The sequence below is a fragment of the Doryrhamphus excisus genome, chromosome 10 (assembly GCF_030265055.1).
Source record: "Doryrhamphus excisus isolate RoL2022-K1 chromosome 10, RoL_Dexc_1.0, whole genome shotgun sequence".
NCBI classification, from domain to species: domain Eukaryota; kingdom Metazoa; phylum Chordata; class Actinopteri; order Syngnathiformes; family Syngnathidae; genus Doryrhamphus; species Doryrhamphus excisus.
Window position 1 is genome coordinate 5,784,993 of NC_080475.1, and position 22,134 is coordinate 5,807,126.

Consider the following 22,134-nt stretch of genomic DNA (forward strand, 5'->3'; position numbering starts at 1 on the left):
TGCACTTTTCTGGTGAAAAAAACACGGGAAACCTCCTACACACGCATTAGGGGCCTCAGAAGCACCCAAAAATGGCATAAAATGCCAAAATTTTAGGGTGTCAATTTTTGAAAAAAACGTAAGGGGTTAGTATGGCGTTTTTTTCAGTTTTTTCAACTTGCTGCTAATGCACTTTTCTGGTGAAAAAAACACGGCAAACCTCCCTCACACTCATCAGGGGCCTCAGAAGCACCCAAAAATGGCATAAAATGCCACAATTTTAGGGTGTCAATTTTTGACAAAAAACGTAAGGGGTTAGTATGGCGTTTTTTTCATTTTTTTCAACTTGCTGCTAATGCACTTTTCTGGTGAAAAAAACACGGGAAACCTCCTACACACGCATTAGGGGCATGAGAAGCACCCAAAAATGGCATAAAATGCCAAAATTTTAGGGTGTCAATTTTTGAAAAAAAACGTAAGGGGTTAGTATGGCGTTTTTTTCATTTTTTTCAACTTGCTGCTAATGCACTTTTCTGGTGAAAAAAACACGGGAAACCTCCTACACACGCATTAGGGGCCTCAGAAGCACCCAAAAATGGCATAAAATGCCCAAATTTTAGGGTGTCAATTTTTGACAAAAAACGTAAGGGGTTAGTATGGCGTTTTTTTCAGTTTTTTCAACTTGCTGCTAATGCACTTTTCTGGTGAAAAAAACACGGCAAACCTCCCTCACACTCATCAGGGGCCTCAGAAGCACCCAAAAATGGCATAAAATGCCACAATTTTAGGGTGTCAATTTTTGACAAAAAACGTAAGGGGTTAGTATGGCGTTTTTTTCATTTTTTTCAACTTGCTGCTAATGCACTTTTCTGGTGAAAAAAACACGGGAAACCTCCTACACACGCATTAGGGGCATGAGAAGCACCCAAAAATGGCATAAAATGCCAAAATTTTAGGGTGTCAATTTTTGAAAAAAAACGTAAGGGGTTAGTATGGCGTTTTTTTCAGTTTTTTCAACTTGCTGCTAATGCACTTTTCTGGTGAAAAAAACACGGGAAACCTCCTACACACGCATTAGGGGCCTCAGAAGCACCCAAAAATGGCATAAAATGCCAAAATTTTAGGGTGTCAATTTTTGAAAAAAAACGTAAGGGGTTAGTATGGCGTTTTTTTCAGTTTTTCCAACTTGCTGCTAATGCACTTTTCTGGTGAAAAAAACACGGGAAACCTCCTACACACGCATTAGGGGCCTCAGAAGCACCCAAAAATGGCATAAAATGACAACATTTTAGGGTGTCAATTTTTGAAAAAAAAACGTAAGGGGTTAGTATGGCGTTTTTTTCAGTTTTTTCAACTTGCTGCTAATGCACTTTTCTGGTGAAAAAAACACGGGAAACCTCCTACACACGCATTAGGGGCCTCAGAAGCACCCAAAAATGGCATAAAATGCCAAAATTTTAGGGTGTCAATTTTTGAAAAAAAACGTAAGGGGTTAGTATGGCGTTTTTTTCAGTTTTTCCAACTTGCTGCTAATGCACTTTTCTGGTGAAAAAAACACGGGAAACCTCCTACACACGCATTAGGGGCCTCAGAAGCACCCAAAAATGGCATAAAATGCCACAATTTTAGGGTGTCAATTTTTGAAAAAAAACGTAAGGGGTTAGTATGGCGTTTTTTTCAGTTTTTTCAACTTGCTGCTAATGCACTTTTCTGGTGAAAAAAACACGGCAAACCTCCCTCACACTCATCAGGGGCCTCAGAAGCACCCAAAAATGGCATAAAATGACAACATTTTAGGGTGTCAATTTTTGACAAAAAACGTAAGGGGTTAGTATGGCGTTTTTTTCAGTTTTTTCAACTTGCTGCTAATGCACTTTTCTGGTGAAAAAAACACGGGAAACCTCCCACACACGCATTAGGGGCCTCAGAAGCACCCAAAAATGGCATAAAATGCCAAAATTTTAGGGTGTCAATTTTTGAAAAAAAAACGTAAGGGGTTAGTATGCCGTTTTTTTCAGTTTTTTCAACTTGCTGCTAATGCACTTTTCTGGTGAAAAAAACACGGGAAACCTCCCACACACGCATTAGGGGCCTCAGAAGCACCCAAAAATGGCATAAAATGCCAAAATTTTAGGGTGTCAATTTTTGAAAAAAAAACGTAAGGGGTTAGTATGCCGTTTTTTTCAGTTTTTTCAACTTGCTGCTAATGCACTTTTCTGGTGAAAAAAACATGGGAAACCTCCCACACACGCATTAGGGGCCTCAGAAGCACCCACAAATGGCATAAAATGCCAAAATTTTAGGGTGTCAATTTTTGAAAAAAAAACGTAAGGGGTTAGTATGGCGTTTTTTTCAGTTTTTTCAACTTGCTGCTAATGCACTTTTCTGGTGAAAAAAACACGGGAAACCTCCTACACACGCATTAGGGGCCTCAGAAGCACCCAAAAATGGCATAAAATGCCAAAATTTTAGGGTGTCAATTTTTGAAAAAAAACGTAAGGGGTTAGTATGGCGTTTTTTTCAGTTTTTTCAACTTGCTGCTAATGCACTTTTCTGGTGAAAAAAACACGGGAAACCTCCCACACACGCATTAGGGGCCTCAGAAGCACCCAAAAATGGCATAAAATGCCAAAATTTTAGGGTGTCAATTTTTGAAAAAAAACGTAAGGGGTTAGTATGGCGTTTTTTTCAGTTTTTTCAACTTGCTGCTAATGCACTTTTCTGGTGAAAAAAACACGGGAAACCTCCCACACACGCATTAGGGGCCTCAGAAGCACCCAAAAATGGCATAAAATGCCAAAATTTTAGGGTGTCAATTTTTGAAAAAAAACGTAAGGGGTTAGTATGGCGTTTTTTTCAGTTTTTTCAACTTGCTGCTAATGCACTTTTCTGGTGAAAAAAACACGGGAAACCTCCTACACGCGCATTAGGGGCCTCAGAAGCACCCAAAAATGGCATAAAATGCCAAAATTTTAGGGTATCAATTTTTGAAAAAAAACGTAAGGGGTTAGTATGGCGTTTTTTTCATTTTTTTCAACTTGCTGCTAATGCACTTTTCTGGTGAAAAAAACACGGGAAACCTCCTACACACGCATTAGGGGCCTCAGAAGCACCCAAAAATGGCATAACATGCCAAAATTTTAGGGTGTCAATTTTTGAAAAAAAACGTAAGGGGTTAGTATGGCGTTTTTTTCAGTTTTTTCAACTTGCTGCTAATGCACTTTTCTGGTGAAAAAAACACGGCAAACCTCCCTCACACTCATCAGGGGCCTCAGAAGCACCCAAAAATGGCATAAAATGACAACATTTTAGGGTGTCAATTTTTGACAAAAAACGTAAGGGGTTAGTATGGCGTTTTTTTTTTTTTTCAGTTTTTTCAACTTCCTGCTAAGGCACTTTTCCGGTGAAAAAAACACGGGAAACCTCCCACACACGCATTAGGGGCCTCAGAAGCACCCACAAATGGCATAAAATGCCAAAATTTTAGGGTGTCAATTTTTGACAAAAAACGTAAGGGGTTAGTATGGCGTTTTTTTTTGTTTCAGTTTTTTCAACTTCCTGCTAAGGCACTTTTCCGGTGGAAAAAACACGGGAAACCTCCCACACACGCATTAGGGGCATGAGAAGCACCCAAAAATGGCATAAAATGCCACAATTTTAGGGTGTCAATTTTTGAAAAAAAACGTAAGGGGTTAGTATGGCGTTTTTTTCATTTTTTTCAACTTGCTGCTAATGCATTTTTCTGGTGAAAAAAACACGGGAAACCTCCTACACGCGCATTAGGGGCCTCAGAAGCACCCCAAAATGGCATAAAATGCCAAAATTTTAGGGTATCAATTTTTGAAAAAAAACGTAAGGGGTTAGTATGGCGTTCTTTTCATTTTTTTCAACTTGCTGCTAATGCACTTTTCTGGTGAAAAAAACACGGGAAACCTCCTACACACGCATTAGGGGCCTCAGAAGCACCCAAAAATGGCATAAAATGCCAAAATTTTAGGGTGTCAATTTTTGAAAAAAAACGTAAGGGGTTAGTATGGCGTTTTTTTCAGTCTTTTCAACTTGCTGCTAATGCACTTTTCTGGTGAAAAAACACAGCAAACCTCCCTCACACTCATCAGGGGCCTCAGAAGCACCCAAAAATGGCATAAAATGCCAACATTTTAGGGTGTCAATTTTTGAAAAAAAACGTAAGGGTTAGTATGGCGTTTTTTTTTTGTTTCAGTTTTTTCAACTTCCTGCTAAGGCACTTTTCCGGTGGAAAAAACACGGGAAACCTCCCACACACGCATTAGGGGCATGAGAAGCACCCAAAAATGGCATAAAATGCCAAAATTTTAGGGTGTCAATTTTTGAAAAAAAACGTAAGGGGTTAGTATGGCGTTTTTTTCATTTTTTTCAACTTGCTGCTAATGCACTTTTCTGGTGAAAAAAACACGGGAAACCTCCTACACACGCATTAGGGGCCTCAGAAGCACCCAAAAATGGCATAAAATGCCAAAATTTTAGGGTGTCAATTTTTGAAAAAAAACGTAAGTGGTCTCAGGAACGTTTTGGGTTTAATATTCACCCATATGCTTTTGTTAATAGAACTAGAACATCCTCTTTGGATGGCGTATGGCGTTTTTTTCAGTCTTTTCAACTTGCTGCTAATGCACTTTTCTGGTGAAAAAACACAGCAAACCTCCCTCACACTCATCAGGGGCCTCAGAAGCACCCAAAAATGGCATAAAATGCCAACATTTTAGGGTGTCAATTTTTGAAAAAAAACGTAAGGGGTTAGTATGGCGTTTTTTTTCATTTTTTTCAACTTGCTGCTAATGCATTTTTCTGGTGAAAAAAACACGGGAAACCTCCTACACGCGCATTAGGGGCCTCAGAAGCACCCCAAAATGGCATAAAATGCCAAAATTTTAGGGTATCAATTTTTGAAAAAAAACGTAAGGGGTTAGTATGGCGTTTTTTTCATTTTTTTCAACTTGCTGCTAATGCACTTTTCTGGTGAAAAAAACACGGGAAACCTCCTACACACGCATTAGGGGCCTCAGAAGCACCCAAAAATGGCATAAAATGCCAAAATTTTAGGGTGTCAATTTTTGAAAAAAAACGTAAGGGGTTAGTATGGCGTTTTTTTCAGTCTTTTCAACTTGCTGCTAATGCACTTTTCTGGTGAAAAAACACAGCAAACCTCCCTCACACTCATCAGGGGCCTCAGAAGCACCCAAAAATGGCATAAAATGCCAACATTTTAGGGTGTCAATTTTTGAAAAAAAACATAAGGGTTAGTATGGCGTTTTTTTTTGTTTCAGTTTTTTCAACTTCCTGCTAAGGCACTTTTCCGGTGGAAAAAACACGGGAAACCTCCCACACACGCATTAGGGGCATGAGAAGCACCCAAAAATGGCATAAAATGCCAAAATTTTAGGGTGTCAATTTTTGAAAAAAAACGTAAGGGGTTAGTATGGCGTTTTTTTCATTTTTTTCAACTTGCTGCTAATGCACTTTTCTGGTGAAAAAAACACGGGAAACCTCCTACACACGCATTAGGGGCCTCAGAAGCACCCAAAAATGGCATAAAATGCCAAAATTTTAGGGTGTCAATTTTTGAAAAAAAACGTAAGGGGTTAGTATGGCGTTTTTTTCATTTTTTTCAACTTGCTGCTAATGCACTTTTCTGGTGAAAAAAACACGGGAAACCTCCTACACACGCATTAGGGGCATGAGAAGCAAATTCAAACACTGGCATTTTAATGAGTGTGAGGGAGATTTCCCGTGTTTTTTTCACCAGAAAAGTGCATTAGAAGCAAGTTGAAAAAACTGAAAAAAATGCCATACTAACCCCTTACGTTTTTTGTCAAAAATTGACACCCTAAAATTTTGGCATTTTATGCCATTTTTGGGTGCTTCTCATGCCCCTAATGCGTGTGTGGGAGGTTTCCCGTGTTTTTTTCACCAGAAAAGTGCATTAGCAGCAAGTTGAAAAAACTGAAAAAAACGCCATACTAACCCCTTACGTTTTTGGTCAAAAATCACCAAATTCAAACACTGGCATTTTATGCCATTTTTGGGTGCTTCTGAGGCCCCTAATGCGTGTGTGGGAGGTTTCCCGTGTTTTTTTCACCAGAAAAGTGCATTAGCAGCAAGTTGAAAAAACTGAAAAAAACGCCATACTAACCCCTTACGTTTGTCAAAAATCACCAAATTCAAACACTGGCATTTTATGGCATTTTGGGTGCTTCTGAGGCCCCCGATGAGTGTGTAGGTTTCCCGTGTTTTTTTGAGCAGAAAAGTACATAGAAGCAAGTTGAAAAAAACTTTAAAAAACGACTTGCTTTCTTTTTCTTTAATATTTCCACTTGATGCTACTGAACTTATTCTAATAATTATATAGAGTGGGTGTGTTAAGTTGGTACCAGATGGATACCAAGGTGTGCACGGCTGATACCTGTGCTTGGGAGAGCCACCATGGCGTCTTCTCTACGGCCTGAGCCATGTCTTGCAGGGTTGTGTCAGCAACTTTGTCAATCATCTGGCAGGTAACGCCCTGAAGGAGGGACGTCCTCCTGTCGCCATGACACACACACACACACACACACATTTCCAAGAGTGAGGGACTTAGCGTATTGAAAGTCCACCACATTGGCTGTTGTTTGTCTAGCTTACCAGAAGAGCGACTCGTTTCCCTTGAAAAGCTTTTTAGCCAGAAAAGCAGCCTGAGGAGAAGACACGTGTTAGCATTGTGACTGAAAAGGGCGTGAAGATGAGCGTGACGCGTGTAGCGACCTGTGGGCGACTCAGGCGTTCCCCCCTCACTTCCTGGAAGGAGGTGATGTCCGCTTCATCCAGGTTCTCCACAGACATGCTGCGCAGCAAAGACCCCGGCAGCTGGCGCACCAGCTCCGAAGCGCTCCTCTTCTTCAGCAGCTACGGTGAACGCACACCCGTCACGTTGAAGTCAACACAGACTCCACTGAGGTAGTTTGATGCCCACCTCTAGCAGCACGGCCTTTCGCTGACCCCTGCTCATCCCCATGGAGATGTTCCTCAGAACCTCCACGTCTGCCAGCGACTCCCAAGCTTTCGTACTCTGCAGAACATGGCGTGGAACTCCTTTTACCACCGGAGCCAGCTGGAGCAGCTGCTGACTGGAAACCTCTGGACACTTTACACAGCAGGTGGTGCCGTGTGGCGGAAAGCCAAAGAAAAAGCACAGTTAATGCCTTGATTGCTTCACTGGGGGCCTTGCGCGCACACACACAAACATTATATATATATATATACACACACACACATATATATATATATATATATATATATATATATATACACACACACACACACATATATATATATATATATACACACACACACACATATACACACACACATATATATATATATATATATATATATATATATATACACACACACACACATACATACATACACATATATACACACATATATATATACACACACGCATATATATGTAGATGTGTGTGTATGTATGTATATTTATATGTATGTATATACATATATACACACACATATATATACACATACAAACACATATATATATATACACACATATATACACACATATATATACATACACCTACATATGTACATACATATATACAAACATATATACATAGACGTACATATGTACATACAGTATACATACACATACATATGTATGCTGTGGTCCAACGCTTCAGAGTAGTGGCGTTATGATAGATTTCTGCCAGCAGGGGGTGTCATTGGACCACTCTATGAATTTACAGTCCAGTTGTTATTATGGCCAATTCTGCGCTCATATTTATTGTCATATTTTATCGTCATATCATCAATTTTTAGATGATTTAAAAGAATTTAAAAGAACATTCACCGAATTTCCAAGGAACGATGGAGAGAAAATTATTTTTCTTGGGTTTTTTATCACAATTGAGAGAATTTTCCATGTAAATTTCCTAACATTGTGATACTGGAGAAGAGTTCCTAGAAGACCTCACCTTCTCATCACCCAGTACTTTGGTGACGACGCTGCGCTGCTGCCTGGTCGTCAACTGGACGTCAGACGACGTCAGGTTTGTCAGCGCCTCTTGGAGATCGGTGCTAGAGATGTTATCCAGCGGTATGGGCGACAGCAAGCTAACGGTGACGCCGAGCACGCGCAGCACATCAGACGTGGTCCAGTTGGTGTTTGAAAACACATTCTTGAGAACGAGCGTCTTTTGCTGGGGGGTCAAAGTCAGATGATTGGCATTTGAAGACAAAGACAACAAGTGGAGATTTGTGGCGTACCACCGTGGCCAACGGGTTGTAGCATTGAGCAAACAGGGCCAGAACTTGCTGATTGAGTTCAGGGGTCAAGGCGGAAGTGTCGTTAAAGTAACAAGCCAATGATCCGAGCCTGTGGAGGTAACCGGACAATAAATAGCGTCAAATGGAGAAAAGCTTCAGTATAATAATACTAGGGTTGCCAAATGATTACATATTTTAATCTAATTAATTAATCATGATTAATCACCATTTGCAACTATGAGTGAAATATGCCCGTTTTTGGTTTTTTTTTGTTGCATGACAACTTGTTGTATGAAAAAGCCTCCAAACCAAATCTTTATCCACTTGGTTCACAATATGTCCTCCACTCAAAAAAATGATTTTTTTGGCCCTGTAATTATTACCTGAAATATTAATTTGAATTTTATTTATTTTACTCTAAAATCTGTCTTTATTTAATGCCTTACTTGATAATTGTGTGTAACTTTGTATCCTCACATTTATATGTAAATGTGATCACTGACACCAAGTAATATTTACATAAGTAATGTATTGAATTTACTTTGTTTGCACTCAGACTTCCCAAGGCAAATTTTGAGTAAAATTTACTAGCAAAGAGAGTACCTTTTGTGTCTAAGACAGTCAATTTCAAGTAATGTTAAAGAGTATTTTTAATTTAAAAAAAAAATCCTTGCTGAGAAGTAAATTGTACTTGAATATTTCCCCAAGTAAAAGTTACTTAGGAATTGTGCGTGCAAATTGTTACCTAGCTTTTCTCAAGCAAATGTGTGTACGCACGGACACTCACTGTTGCACGTCTTCCACAAACTCCTGCGTTCCGGCGTAGCACGCTTTCATTTTTTGCAGCAGCTTCCTGGCCGAGCTGGGCGCCATGTTGCTCTTCTTCAGCTTGGATGTGAAGTTGGCCGAGCGGAACGTGGCGCACATCTACGTGAAGAAGGCCAGAAAAGTAAAGACAGGATGACGCTGATGTTCGATTGCAGTGAACGCACCGTTTCTGGTGGGTACGAATCGAAGGAATCCAGTGCTGCTTTTCCTTTGTGAGGATGCATCGTGTCCGAGTTCATCCATTCCGGCTGAGCGTTGCAGGACTTGATCAACACTGTTAGACAAATGAAGACGTGTCAATCACTAACATTTCGTAACCCGTAAGTCGGTGACGATTGACAGAACAAATACATTTGGCAAGAAAGATATCCCGTTGATTTTGTAACAATTATTTTTCATTTAGTATATTTTTAAAATATATTCAATGTATGCAATAATAAAAATATATTTTAAAATATTTACAAAAATTATATTTGGCTTAATGTATATTTTAAAATTAAATATGCAATGCACATCATAATAAAAATATATTTAAAATAATTTAAATAATTTTCAAAATACTAAAAACAAAACAGATTTATACATAATTTTTACGTAATATCATTTTACAATTGAAACAATTAAATAATGTGTTTAATAAAAATACTGTATATTTTAAAATATCAGTCATCCATGCATCCATTTTCTCTTTTTTTTTTGCATCCATTTTCAATGATCCTCGCTCGGGTCACGGGTATGTTGGAGCCCACCCCAACTGACTTCAGCAGACACATTTTAAAATTAAATATGCAATGTACATCATAATAAAAATATATTTAAGATCATTTAAATAATTTTGAAAATACTAAAAACAAAATAACAGATTTATAAGTAATTTTTACACAATATAATTTTACAATCAAAACAATTAAATAATGTGTTGAATAATAAAGATACTGTATATTTTAAAATATCAAAGTCATCCATTTTCCATGATCCTCACTCGGGTCACGGGTATGTTGGAGCCCACCCCAACTGACTTGGGCAGACACATTTTAAAATAATGTAAAAAATGTAAAAAAAATATATATATATATATATATATTAAGTGTTTAATAACAGCACAACCATGGCGTATTTGTCTGAAAACTAATATCACGGCCAACACAGTAGATGGGCATGTTTTTAGACATCTTCACGCTAATGATGCTTACCCAAGGCTGAGCAGGAAACAATAAGGAGAGAAAAACCTCCTCTTGCAGCCATGATGAAACGCCTGCTGGTGATGATAAAAAATATGAAAAATGACTGCTGATGATTTGCATACATTTACAGCTGATTCATTGTTGTTCTTTTTTACAGCGGTCTACTATGAGAACTTCCCCATAGTTACCATCTCCTCCTACGGGGGCGTCCGTCATATACAGAACTTAAGATTTATTTTCCCTTGAAGGTCAAAGCAGCATCTTTGATTGATGCCGCAATCATTTTACATTCAAAAACTTATAAAATGGAAATGTAATCAAAACTCTGTGACAAAAATACCACAAAAGAAGTCAAGTACTTACAAATGTGTGTCTTCTCTTGCAGTAGAGAGTGGAGGAGACTTTGCTGCCTGGGAGTGCGTCCTTTTGTGTGATGTCAAGTGGGAGGGTTTATGGTGTCGGAGCAGGATTTCAGTTTTTTTTTTTTTTTTTTTACTGGTAAATGTTTTCATAGAAGGGATTAAAAAAGTCAGACTGAAAAATTTTAATGTGGATCCACCACCAGGGAAATCCAGGGCCAGCATCGCCGATACTGACACTTTTTAACTTTACTGTTTTTTTTTTTTAAATAAACAAATTAATAACCTATCGTCATGAATACTGAGTACAAGATGGTGGGTCAAAATGACTTTTCTCCCGAGGTTGGCTAAGCTTTCCCTTAGAAATAAGAATGACTATCATCCAGGTGAAAAAACTCACTGCTCCTCTGCATTGAGAGGTCAGCAGTTCAGACTTGACTGTGATAAATGAATTTCTGTTTTATAAAATTCAGTGATAATAAATTAAATATTTTTGTACTTAGAAGCATAAAAAAACTTGGACATAACAAATAATTGTGTCTTGCAGGTGCAGGGCTGCACGAGTGCTGCCAGCACCGGGGGTGCTGAGGTTCAACACGAGTGCCAACATGTACTGCGACACTGTAAAATAGACTAAGACCTCTCTCCCCTGGTGAGTCCTTTAGAACAGGACGTTTTAACAACAGTTACACATTCTTTGATTCTGTGATTTGTCATTTAGGTTGAAATCTTTGCTAAGTCAATTATTCATGAACAAGAGACAAGATGTTCCCTCTGTCAGAGCGTCTCCACGCCTGGGGGGCGACAATATTTCAAAAGATCAACTGGTGTTATTTTCTTGAGCTAATGAAAAGTCAGGCCAATGGACAGTGGAACCTCAAAAGTCAAACACCCCAAAGGTTGAACATAGGACTGGGCAAAAACTCATATATCGACATTGTTTCCATAAACAGAACTTAAACCAAAGTCAAACCCAAATATGTGTACAAAGTTGTATTAAAATATAAGCAATATTAGAAAAATAGCCACAAAAATAAAATAGTATATTCTATTTTTTAGACAAATATAGAAAAAGTAAAATATAATGTTCAATCTTCAGTGCAATAGTGGCACTTACGGTACTTTTACGCACTTACGGTAGTAAGTGCACTTAGTGCACTTTTACGCACTTACGGTAGTCTCTGCCGCCGGGTTAGCGCCGTTAGCGTTGCCATTTCAAGTTCCCCAATGACGACAGACGGTAAACATGGTTGATGCCGTCTTTGAAGACCTTCATACCGTCTTTTTCGCCGCCTCCCCACCTCCATATTTCCGCGGGGATACCCGATAATTGGACGTAACGATGCTAACAGATGCTAACAGCCGCTCCCGAGTGTCGACAATGGCCCAAGCGGCAAGTTATAAACGTAATAAGATGAATATCCATAGCTGCACACTTGCTTAAGGGTCGGTATGGCACAAAAACAATAAGGAAGTAATAAATAAAGCACTATTAAACAATAAAAACGCTACAGGAGACACGGAGCTGCCTTAACTAGCTTGTACTCGGGCGGCGCCATCTTGAAACATGAGACCTCCAATCAAATCCAGTCTAAATCGATATGAACGATATACTTGTTTTTGATATCGTGCTTAACAGAAATATCGATATTTTTAAAAATCGATATATCGCCCAGACCTAGTTGAACGATTGAGTTTTCTTTGTGTTTTTTTTAAAGGTCACAACAAAAGGGTACCAAAGTGTGATGCTAACCACAGAAGCAGGAAGTGAAAAAAATGCAACAATGTTGGTCACACTTCACGATGCTTGGTGAGCAGGCTACAACTTTTCTTAGTCCATTCATCTCAGGCTTGCTTTTTCCATGAATTAAGCAATCCAAATGTTTTCCACAGAGGGCAGCATACAGAAAAATTATAGGACACTTTCATATATTTATATGTCTTTTTACATTTTGCGAAAAGCTTCAAAAACTGAAAACAAGGACAGCAAAAATGGAAAAATCAACAACAATTTTACACTTATATGGTGGGTAAAATCCTAATTAACTTGGAAAAAAAAGCCTATTTGCCTATATCACTATGTGTCCAATGAGCTGCATTTCTCTTTCCACTTTCTCATGCTGTCTAAATCATTATTACAGTTATAGTTTGTTATATGTAAGGCTTTTTCAATCTCTCCAAGTATCACCGCCCTGGGTAAATAAAGGGCCCTGATATAGTACTGTTTACAACCTTTGTAGGCACCATAAATAATTTTTTTTCCTAAGGTTGCTTTAAATGAGCAGCTAAGACTTTGTAGCAAAAGCAGCCCTTTATTATTGTCCCACAACGTTTGGTAAACATCACTAGAGAGACGTTGGTACAGGTCTCAGTCTCAGTCCGTCTTTATGGTCTCCATTTTAGCGTTGATAACCACGGGAAGGTTTGGGTCAGTGAAATGATCTGAAGGAAGGCGATAAAGCACATTGATTGGAACAATAAAGAGTGTTTTTGTGTGTTGTCACTCACCTGCAGCAAAAGCACAGATGTCAGCGGGTCTTTTAAGAAGCACGTCTCTGTAAGACGAACAGGAAGTGGGCCGTGTCATCATTTCATGATAAACTGTACATGTGTCACAGTTATGACCATTCACCACTTATAGTGGTAGTATAATAATACTACTTACATTTTTTTTTTACAGATGAACTAGATGAGTAGTTATTGAAGAGCTAAGGCATTGAAATTTGGAGAAGTTACCCAATCAATCGATAGAGATGTAATTGTAAATATACTATGTACTAACTCAAAAACTAACAATATTTATCAAAATGAATATACTGTAGTCTACATATATTAAAATTCAAACATTCAATACAGAACTCTAACAATCACTCAAAAGCAGAAAAATTAAGTTGAGTTAACAGTAACCATTTTAACCGTCTATTAATTTGAAATACGGTTGAATAACTGTACGTTAGAATGGCTGTATTCAGTTGGCCATTCATTTTTAAGAACAACATACAATGCAACAACACTTCCGCGTTTTCTTAATCTACGCACTTGCTAACGCTTGCTCTAACCAGAATGCTGGACATGACTGCCCTCTATCGCCCACACACCGAACTGCAGCTTGGTACAACAATATGCCCACCCCAACAATATTTTCTCATGGGAGCACTCATTGAATGTCAAAATTGTAATATATGTTCACAATTCAGTTACTGTAGTTACTATTGTTTATAAAAAAATAATTGGTGTCATATATAGACGTCTTATAAAACCTGAGAAAGTCTCCAACCAGGATCTCCACCTCAGGATGCGCCATCAGGTACTTCTCATTGTCGATCCTCGTCTGAATCTGTCCTCAAAAATTCGCAAAATTCGGTCAAACTCCACACGTCTTGTTTTTGTTTTTTATTTAGTTTGACTCTTACTTTGAACAGGCGGAGTTTCTCCCGCTGGTCGGCGCTCAGAATGCTGACGTCCAGTTTTTTTCCCGAAGCGCTTTCTGCCGCCATTTGCCCTCCTTTGAATACGTCAAAAGTGCTGAGTCACGCTAAGCGCTTTCATCTGCTGCTGACACTAACAACAGTTGCTGTGGTAACGATCGCTTGAAGTGACACCATTTAGCCGCAAGGTGGCGACACAACACTAGCTTGATCTGTAGTTTCTATCGCCCTCAAGCAGCGAGTATGGACGACAAACGTTACACTTCTTGGAATTCTAAGTACTTGGAAGTGAAAAATGGCGTCATAGGTACACAAAGAGGTCCTGTTTAATGTTCGTTTGTGCTGTAAACACTCACCGACCACATCATTAGGTACACCTACACATCTGATCAGTCATCATTGTTAATGCACTGTATTATACAGTCAAATTGTATAATAGAAATAATAGTTATTGTTATAATATTAAGACAAATATTCACCATTTTGCATTATAAATTATAAATCATAAATGTGAAATAAATCTGCTTCATCCTGCTCCTTTTCGGACGGGACGGACATGTTGAAAAATGTAAACATGTGATGTACTTCAATGTCCCCTGTACGCCATTCCCATGACTGCTGTTTGTTATTAGCTCATGAAAACATTAGAAACACCTCTCAGTGACGCCGAGCATAAACTGCTGCATCCAAATGAGAAAATAAAATAAAATAGACCTGACTTGACATTCACGAATCTGTGATATTTAATAGACTTTATCAAAAATGTGATTGAAATGTGAAATGTGAACATGTGGTTCTCTGTACAATAGAACGGTCCATCAGTGAATAGATTAGCTTAAAGGCTGCATGTTTAAGGTAAGAAGTCATAAAAGGTAGAAAAGCTTTCCCTGGTGTTAGATCGATATTGAGAGTCCATCGTCAAGTAAGCGTCACTGGCCTTGGGCTAAGAAGTAATGTGTGTTGTTGTAATGAACGACTTCCTGTCTCGCCATCTCTGACCGCTCGTCTTCTTTGGTAACCGGGGGATGAAAAGTCACCAGGGCTCGACCTTCCGGTGCGATCGGGGCAGGCGGTGCGGGTTGGCGACCGGAGAGACTCAAGCTGTGGAGTTTGGACAAGAATTTGTTCTTGTCTCTGAAACGGAACACGTGGATCATATTCCCGAGTTCGTTACTTTGGTTGTGAGCTGGTTCTGAGTCTCACCTGAACACGCAGGCGACCAAAATGACGGCGAAGAGGGCCAACGGACATGAGATCCACAGGATGTGATGTGACACGGCTGTGGGACGACTGACGCTTAATTCAGGAAGTACTGCAAAGACATGAACGGCCATGTGAAAAAAAACTTTTCTCCTTCTGAGCCGCTGAAGACAAACGGGTGAAAATGTGAGACGAAATGCACCCAGGCTTCGATGCCGGTGCTACTATCTTACTATGATGGCTTGGAATTTCTCCCACAGTTCAATACGCTCTCCAAAACATCCGCCCACCCAACCTTCTCCATAATTGCATCTTTGGAATGTGCTTGAGGCCAATAAAACAACAGGCGTGTCCTGCACTTTGATGTCATTATTTCTAATATTTACACTACATTTTCTTTATGACTTTATTCTCATAATATTTTGACTTCATTCTCTTAATATTATAATTTTTTCCCAATGTAATTTTTAAAAATTTGCAACTTTATTCTATGTTTTTTTCCTCAGAATATTCCAACCTTATTCACCTTTTCCCCCTGATAAGTATGACTTTATTCTCCTCATAGTTCCACCTTATTCTTGCAAAATTACTGCAGTTTTTTTGTATTTTTAGAATGCGCTTTGGGCTAATTGAAATAATTTTGGACACTAGTGCTTTAGTGTTAATTATAATAACACTTGGAAAAGTGTGTGTATGATATGCATACCAAATGTCTTCCCATGAATTTTAACCACAAAAATTGAGAACAATGACCACCAAAGTACATTTTAGGGAGTGGCTAAGCCAAGGTGTGTTGAGCCATGTTTCCTGTGCAGCGGTTGTTGATGTTGACATGACTTCCTGTTCAAAGCGGAGGGAACTTTTCAACATCAACTTGCCCCTTTCCCCGAGTCTCACGCTTAATACGTTGACTACTGAGTGAATGCGACGCAGGCCTCACCTTCTGATGGCTCGTCTTCTGTTCCAGAACTTTCGTACTCCGGGAACTGAACATCGGAGAAGATGGCAAGAGAGAGAGTGAGACTGAATGAAGGACAATAGCAAAAAATGTCTACATACTAATGTGGCTAACTGTCATGCAGTTGAAATTGAGTACTGCAGACTATATATCTTAGTCAGCAGTCATTTTACAAAAATAATTATTAACAGAAAAAACTATTGTGTATGTTAAATGTAATCTAAAGAGAAAAGTTCGCAATTTTATAAGAATAACAGTTCTATGGCAAAAAAACAGTAAAGTTACAGTATAGTTACATAAAGTTAAAGCTATGAAGTTATAATTTTCATCTTTCAAAGTTGTAATATGAGAATATGACTGAATATGGTGTCATCTTACGAAGACCACTAACCTCATCACACAGCAACTTAACACTCCAAAAGTACATCTGACAAATATACAAACATGGACTAATATGAGTTTAAAATGATTTTAAAAAAAGTTTTCCCATCATGCATTGCGTCTGATTAACATATTCATTGGGGTTCTGCAAGGACGTCAGCCTCCCTCTGGGCTCCTCTGACATTTTCTCTAATGAAATGGTTTTCTCACACTAAAAAGTTTTACATTTTTAAACTCGTATTGGCACACGTTTGTATATTTATTAGGTATTCCTTTTGAGTGTTAAGTTGCTGTGTGATGAGTTTAGAGTAAGATGACATAGTGAGTCAAACTGTTATTTTGAGTTTCCATAGCTCAATTTATTTTAATAATAATAATATCAGATTTACCAAGTCGTCATTCAGCAATACCACGGGTTCTTGCGTCCGTACATCTGAAACACAACATATATCAATAAAGTTATATTATATATGTATATATATAATACATATACTATATGTATATGTATATATATTACGTCTAGTTTTCTCTGTTTCTACCCAGCACTGCACACTACACAACCATGATGAGAACCATGTTGGACAACAAATACCTTTCATACGCCAACATTATTTTCTATATTGGATTTCATTGCGTACCTAGTGAAAGGTTTAATTTTGGAAAGATGCTAAAGCTCCGTGACAAAGACAGGAAGAGGAAGGAGCCCAAGAAAGTGTTTGCATGCTCTTCTTAGTACTCTCTACTGAACATGCAGGAAGGAAACAGGAGCGCCTCCTTCTGGCGTTGCCATGGCTACGTTTGTGTATCAAGGAAGCTCAAGTACTGCGGGATTCCAAGTGGATGCCAAAAAATCATAATCACACTTCCTATATGATGATGATGATTCCTGCAATCCTTGTCAAGGAGAAAGTGCAATAACGCGACCATTGTTATTAAATATGTCTGTGTGTTGTGTTTTTGTTTTGTACTTAATTACCAGTCCAGCTGCTGCCATAGACCGGTGCACTCCAGCTGCTCCACAGTCCGTCAAATTCATCCTGAGTCCTGAGCTGGATCATGTACTCCACACCTGACAGTGCGTCGGTGATGGTGAAGGAGCGACGGCCCTTGATTAACCTCACCTAACACACACACACACACTCAGTAAGACGGTGTTTAAATCATGCAGAACATCTGTTTCATGTCACAATAAGGCCGTTTAACATATATATATATATATATAACATATAACAGTTTACTACACTTTTATCAAGTGTATATCCATGGCTACCAATCCCACTTCTCACACCAGTTATTAGGTAATGTATAAGGAAGTGGACACCAGCCCAAGTCCAACACTTTTCAAGATATTCCTTGTTCCTTCCAAATGGGAATGCCATAGATGTCCACACACTTAATTAGCCTTCCCGCTTCTGGTACCAGTTGATAAGAAATCTCCAGTAAGGACACTGACACATGTCCTACAAAAGTGCCCCATGAACCAGGACATTAGCAACTACTAGTTAAGAACTAACAGTTGAAAAAAAAAAAACACGTATCGGCCTTGGCGGAGGTCAGCATCGTTGTTGCTGAGGTGTACCTGCTCATGAGAAGAATCGACCGGTTGATATCTGAGTTCATAGACGAGCTCATAATAAGTGTCTTGAGACTTCCAGGAGGCGGGGTAAGTCCAGTTGACCGTTAGCCTGGTCTCATGCCCTACTTCCTGTCGCACCGCCACCGCCGCCGGAGGATCGGGCCTCACTGAGAAAGCAGAGAGAAGCGTGATGACTGGCTTAAAAAGCCGAGGCCAAGGTGATGCAGAGAGTTGGCGACAACGTACGTATACCCAGAGGGGAAAAGGACAAGATGGGGCTGGTGGCGTTGCCAGCCACACTTGTCACACACAAATAGGCCATGTGACTGGTTCTGAGCTCGTCCTCGTCGTGGTCCAGAGCGCACCAGCAGCGGGACCAATGGGAGGAGAAGGAGCATGGAACACGATGGAATGTGTCGCTGGGCCTGGGAGAGGGCGGGAAGAGGAGATAGGAAAGTGTCATGGGAGGAAACCAAGAGTGCGGCTTAAAATAACGTGTCATGTTAATGATGACAAGCGGCTTGCTAGAACGAGTACAATCACACTGATCAAGACTTTTATTGATCTGATAGATTAGCGTCTGATACGCTGGAACGGCAGCATCGGCACAAGCACAGCGACTGTCTCTTACCGTTTACTGAGCAACAGGGAGCAGTGAGGTCGTAAAGTCAACGGCTTCTCAGGCGTCCACTCACAGCGGATCTTACTGCTGGGTGACTTTTTGCTGCAGGACAGTCTGGGGGTCTCTGGAGGATCTACAGTACATCATAGAACAAATACTCTTACTGTTTATGGTGGAAACCACTAATGATGTGCGATACCACTGATTTTGTGTACGATCCCACACTGACTGAAACTCAGGCTGTGATTGATGATACTGATATGATACTAATACAATTCTGATACAATACTGATACGATACTGATACAAAACTGATACGAAACTGATACCATACCAATACCATACAGATAGTATACCGATACCATACCGATGCAATACAATACCAATACCATACAGATACTATACCAATACCATACAGATACCATACCTATAAGACACCGATACGATACCGATACCATACAGATATCATACCATACCAATACAATACAATACTGATACCATACAGATATCATACCATACCGATACAATACAGATACCATACAGACACCATACCGATACCATACAATACTGATACCACACAGATACCATTCCGATACAACACAATACCGATACCATACAGATACAATATCAATAGACACCGATACTGATACCATACCAATTGCATACAGATACCATACTGATACCATACCGATACCATACAGATATGATACCAATAAGACACCGATATGATACTGATACCATACAGCTATCATACCATACGATACAATACCATACCGATACCATACTGATATCACACAGATATGATACCAATACCATACAGATACAATACCAATAAGCCACCGATACCACACAGTACAATACTGATACCATACAATACTGATACCATACAGATATGATTCCGATACCATAGCAATAAGCCACCGATACGATACCATACAGATACCACACCAATACAATACAGATACTCTGCGTGACAGGACGATTATCGCAAGGCTCCATCCAGCCATGCCAAATTTGTGTATGTTAAATGTTCACTTTTGAATGTCATCTTTGAATGATTAGTTCATATGTCCTTCATGTGTTCTGTCCTCAATGTGGGTGCTGTGGGAGTTCATTTAGTCCCGCTTATGCTAAAACATCCAAAAATGACCCCGTGGTTATCTACCCAGCATGCAGTCACGTGTTTTACATGTTGTGGCTTACCTGCCACCATGACCTTTATGGTGAACCTCTCTCTGCCTCGGTGGTGACACGAGTAATTCCCGGAATCCTTCACTTGCACTGAGGACACTGAGAGCTGTGTCCCGCCCCTCCCCACCGTGAACCCCTCCCAATCCCAGTGTCCTCTCCCGACGGTCTTCCCATTCAACTTCCACTTCCCCTTGAAGCCCCTTGACGCCGTGCTGGTGTCCATGCCATCAGCCTTTGGAGGTGAACTGGTAGGCTGGACTCCTTGGTCCTGACGCTTATCCTTCATTGTGTTTGTATCATCTTTTCTGAAAGCTTTGTTGCGGTGTGGTTTTTCCGCTGTGGTCTGCGTCACACTGGAGGAACGTTCTCCTGTGTTGTTGTTTGAGCTCTGTTTGGACACCTTGACCTTTGCTCCGTCCACCTTCACGTCACCATCACAGGACAGAACCAAGCTACTGCCCGGGGACACAACTAGCACGCCAGGGGGAGGTTCTGAAGACAGAAAGGAAATAGTATGCATTATTGTGTGTCAATAGGTTTAGGGTTAGGTTTTGATCAAGATTAGATTAGGACTAGGATTGATATTGATGTTACTTTTAGGGTTAGGTGTCCATTTTAAGGTTTTTGGCTGTGGTTGGGTTTAGGGTTAGGATGTTAATTCGGGTCATGTTAGGGCAGTGGTGTCCAAAGTGCAGCCTGGGGTCCATTTGTGTTAAATATCATTTAAGTAAAAAAAAATTAAAATCCAGCAAAAATAAAAACAATAACAAAGTAATCATATTAATAATCTAATGACAAAAAGTCCTAATTTGGTAATGGTAATGGTTTTATTTCATTTGAACCTGCATCAGATTACAATTGAGTGCATCCCATAATCAGTTCCCAGTTCCACATGTCCAAAAGGAGTAGGAAGAAGCAAAGCTTATTAAATTCCTACCCCCCATCTGGTACTTTAACAATCAGTAACTGTTACATTTGTTCACTTCCTGCTTTCATAAGAGATTTTTTTGTTTTTAATGAGAATAATATGATAATGTGTGGAAAAATAACCTCAGCATATTTTGTATAGTTATATAGTTTACAAACAAAACAAATAAAGTTGTAGTTTTTGGAAAATTTGGTAAAAAAAAAGTGTGGTACAGGAATAATGGTACAAAAATAAAGTCAAGATATGGGTATGAAGTTGTAATTCCAAGAAGTAGAATAAAGTCAATATATTTGTATTCTAATGAGAAAAAAGTCAACTGCTGGGATTATGGTTATGGGGCGCAGGGGTAAAGATGACCTATACGCAATGACTTTGCAACAGAATCACTACTCTGTATTAAATATAAAATACATCTTGAGAAAATGAAAGGTGTAGGCTGCTGAATGTACCAGGTAAAGATGCTAATGTGCTAAGTCCCCAACCACGTCGATTTAGCTGATGGATAAATCTTAGTTTCCTGACCAAAATGACCAAATGTAACTTCCTCCTTTACATCTTCATCTGGATTGTTCTGTCACTAATGTAAATAACCACCATGTTCTGATTTCACTCTCAACTCACTGACTCTTAGAAAGATAAATGTTGAAAGTCTACCCAATGACCTTTTGCTCTTTTAAAGAGTAAACACACTTTCCCCCAGCTGCTGGAAGGGACACAAATTAAATAGAGATAAATACACACGAAATTCAGAAAGAATGATGATGATTCCACTATCCTTATCACTGTCGTTTTCATTCCAATAACGTCATAGAACACCCAGGAAGGCTACATAAGAGGCACACTACAAAAGTCCTCACATCAGCATTGGTTCCGTACCTTGTTTCGGACAGGTCCCTTGGAAAAAGCTGCCTACCGGCGTGATGCAGAGCCAGACACACAGCAGAGGGAGGAAACGGTGCATGGTTTGCTTGTAAAGATCCCCCCCAGAGAGGAGTCGTAAAGCGGTCACATCGCCTCCGGCAGCGGTCCTTCTTCTGGATGCTTGTCCTTGTTTCTAAACGGGGAGCCCAGCTTGTGTCTGGAGTCTACAAACTACAAACTTCCTCTGAAACTCGTTATTGTGAAATTCATCCGCCCCCTACGCACGTGCATGCGCACACACGCACACACAAGCACGAGCACACACACAAAAAGGATATC

At 39.6% G+C, this 22,134-nt stretch overlaps 3 protein-coding genes across 10 annotated transcripts in view; all 3 read right to left on the bottom strand.

Moving 5' to 3' along the window:
- otoa (otoancorin) overlaps nt 1–12,232 on the bottom strand; it is a 20,707-nt gene extending 8,475 nt beyond the window's left edge. For 3 of the 7 annotated variants that reach the window (XM_058083936.1, XM_058083932.1, XM_058083938.1), the window contains exons 1-11: nt 11,825–11,963; nt 10,656–11,445; nt 10,302–10,366; nt 9,273–9,382; nt 9,068–9,207; nt 8,281–8,389; nt 7,989–8,213; nt 6,968–7,138; nt 6,760–6,900; nt 6,640–6,689; nt 6,422–6,539 (exon numbers count right to left, since the gene is read on the bottom strand). In XM_058083936.1, the coding sequence (XP_057939919.1) occupies nt 6,422–6,539; nt 6,640–6,689; nt 6,760–6,900; nt 6,968–7,138; nt 7,989–8,213; nt 8,281–8,389; nt 9,068–9,207; nt 9,273–9,382; nt 10,302–10,366; nt 10,656–10,876 (1,350 nt within the window). In that variant the 5' untranslated portion in view covers nt 10,877–11,445; nt 11,825–11,963. The other 4 variants (XM_058083935.1, XM_058083934.1, XM_058083939.1 and 1 more) reach the window with 4 other exon arrangements.
- A 222-nt stretch (nt 12,233–12,454) lies between these two features.
- On the bottom strand, nt 12,455–14,641 carry LOC131136743 (RIIa domain-containing protein 1). The gene is made up of 4 exons (XM_058083943.1): nt 14,065–14,641; nt 13,912–13,988; nt 13,160–13,206; nt 12,455–13,093 (listed from the first exon to the last, which is right to left on the bottom strand). The coding sequence occupies exons 1-4, from the start codon at nt 14,146–14,148 to the stop codon at nt 13,026–13,028; spliced, it is 276 nt and encodes a 91-aa protein (XP_057939926.1). The 5' UTR covers nt 14,149–14,641; the 3' UTR covers nt 12,455–13,025.
- Nucleotides 14,642–14,798: 157 nt separating this feature from the next.
- Nucleotides 14,799–22,040, bottom strand: il6r (interleukin 6 receptor). 2 transcript variants are annotated; one of them, XM_058083941.1, is made up of 10 exons: nt 21,811–22,040; nt 20,019–20,498; nt 18,826–18,949; nt 18,441–18,619; nt 18,198–18,361; nt 17,595–17,739; nt 17,008–17,051; nt 16,220–16,265; nt 15,283–15,391; nt 14,799–15,180 (listed from the first exon to the last, which is right to left on the bottom strand). In XM_058083941.1, exons 1-10 carry the CDS (start codon nt 21,893–21,895, stop codon nt 15,009–15,011), a joined length of 1,548 nt encoding a protein of 515 aa, XP_057939924.1. In that variant the 5' UTR covers nt 21,896–22,040; the 3' UTR covers nt 14,799–15,008. The 2 variants fall into 2 exon arrangements, with proteins under 2 accessions (XP_057939924.1, XP_057939923.1); XM_058083940.1 differs by having other exon boundaries at nt 14,799–15,213.
- Nucleotides 22,041–22,134: the final 94 nt, after the last annotated feature.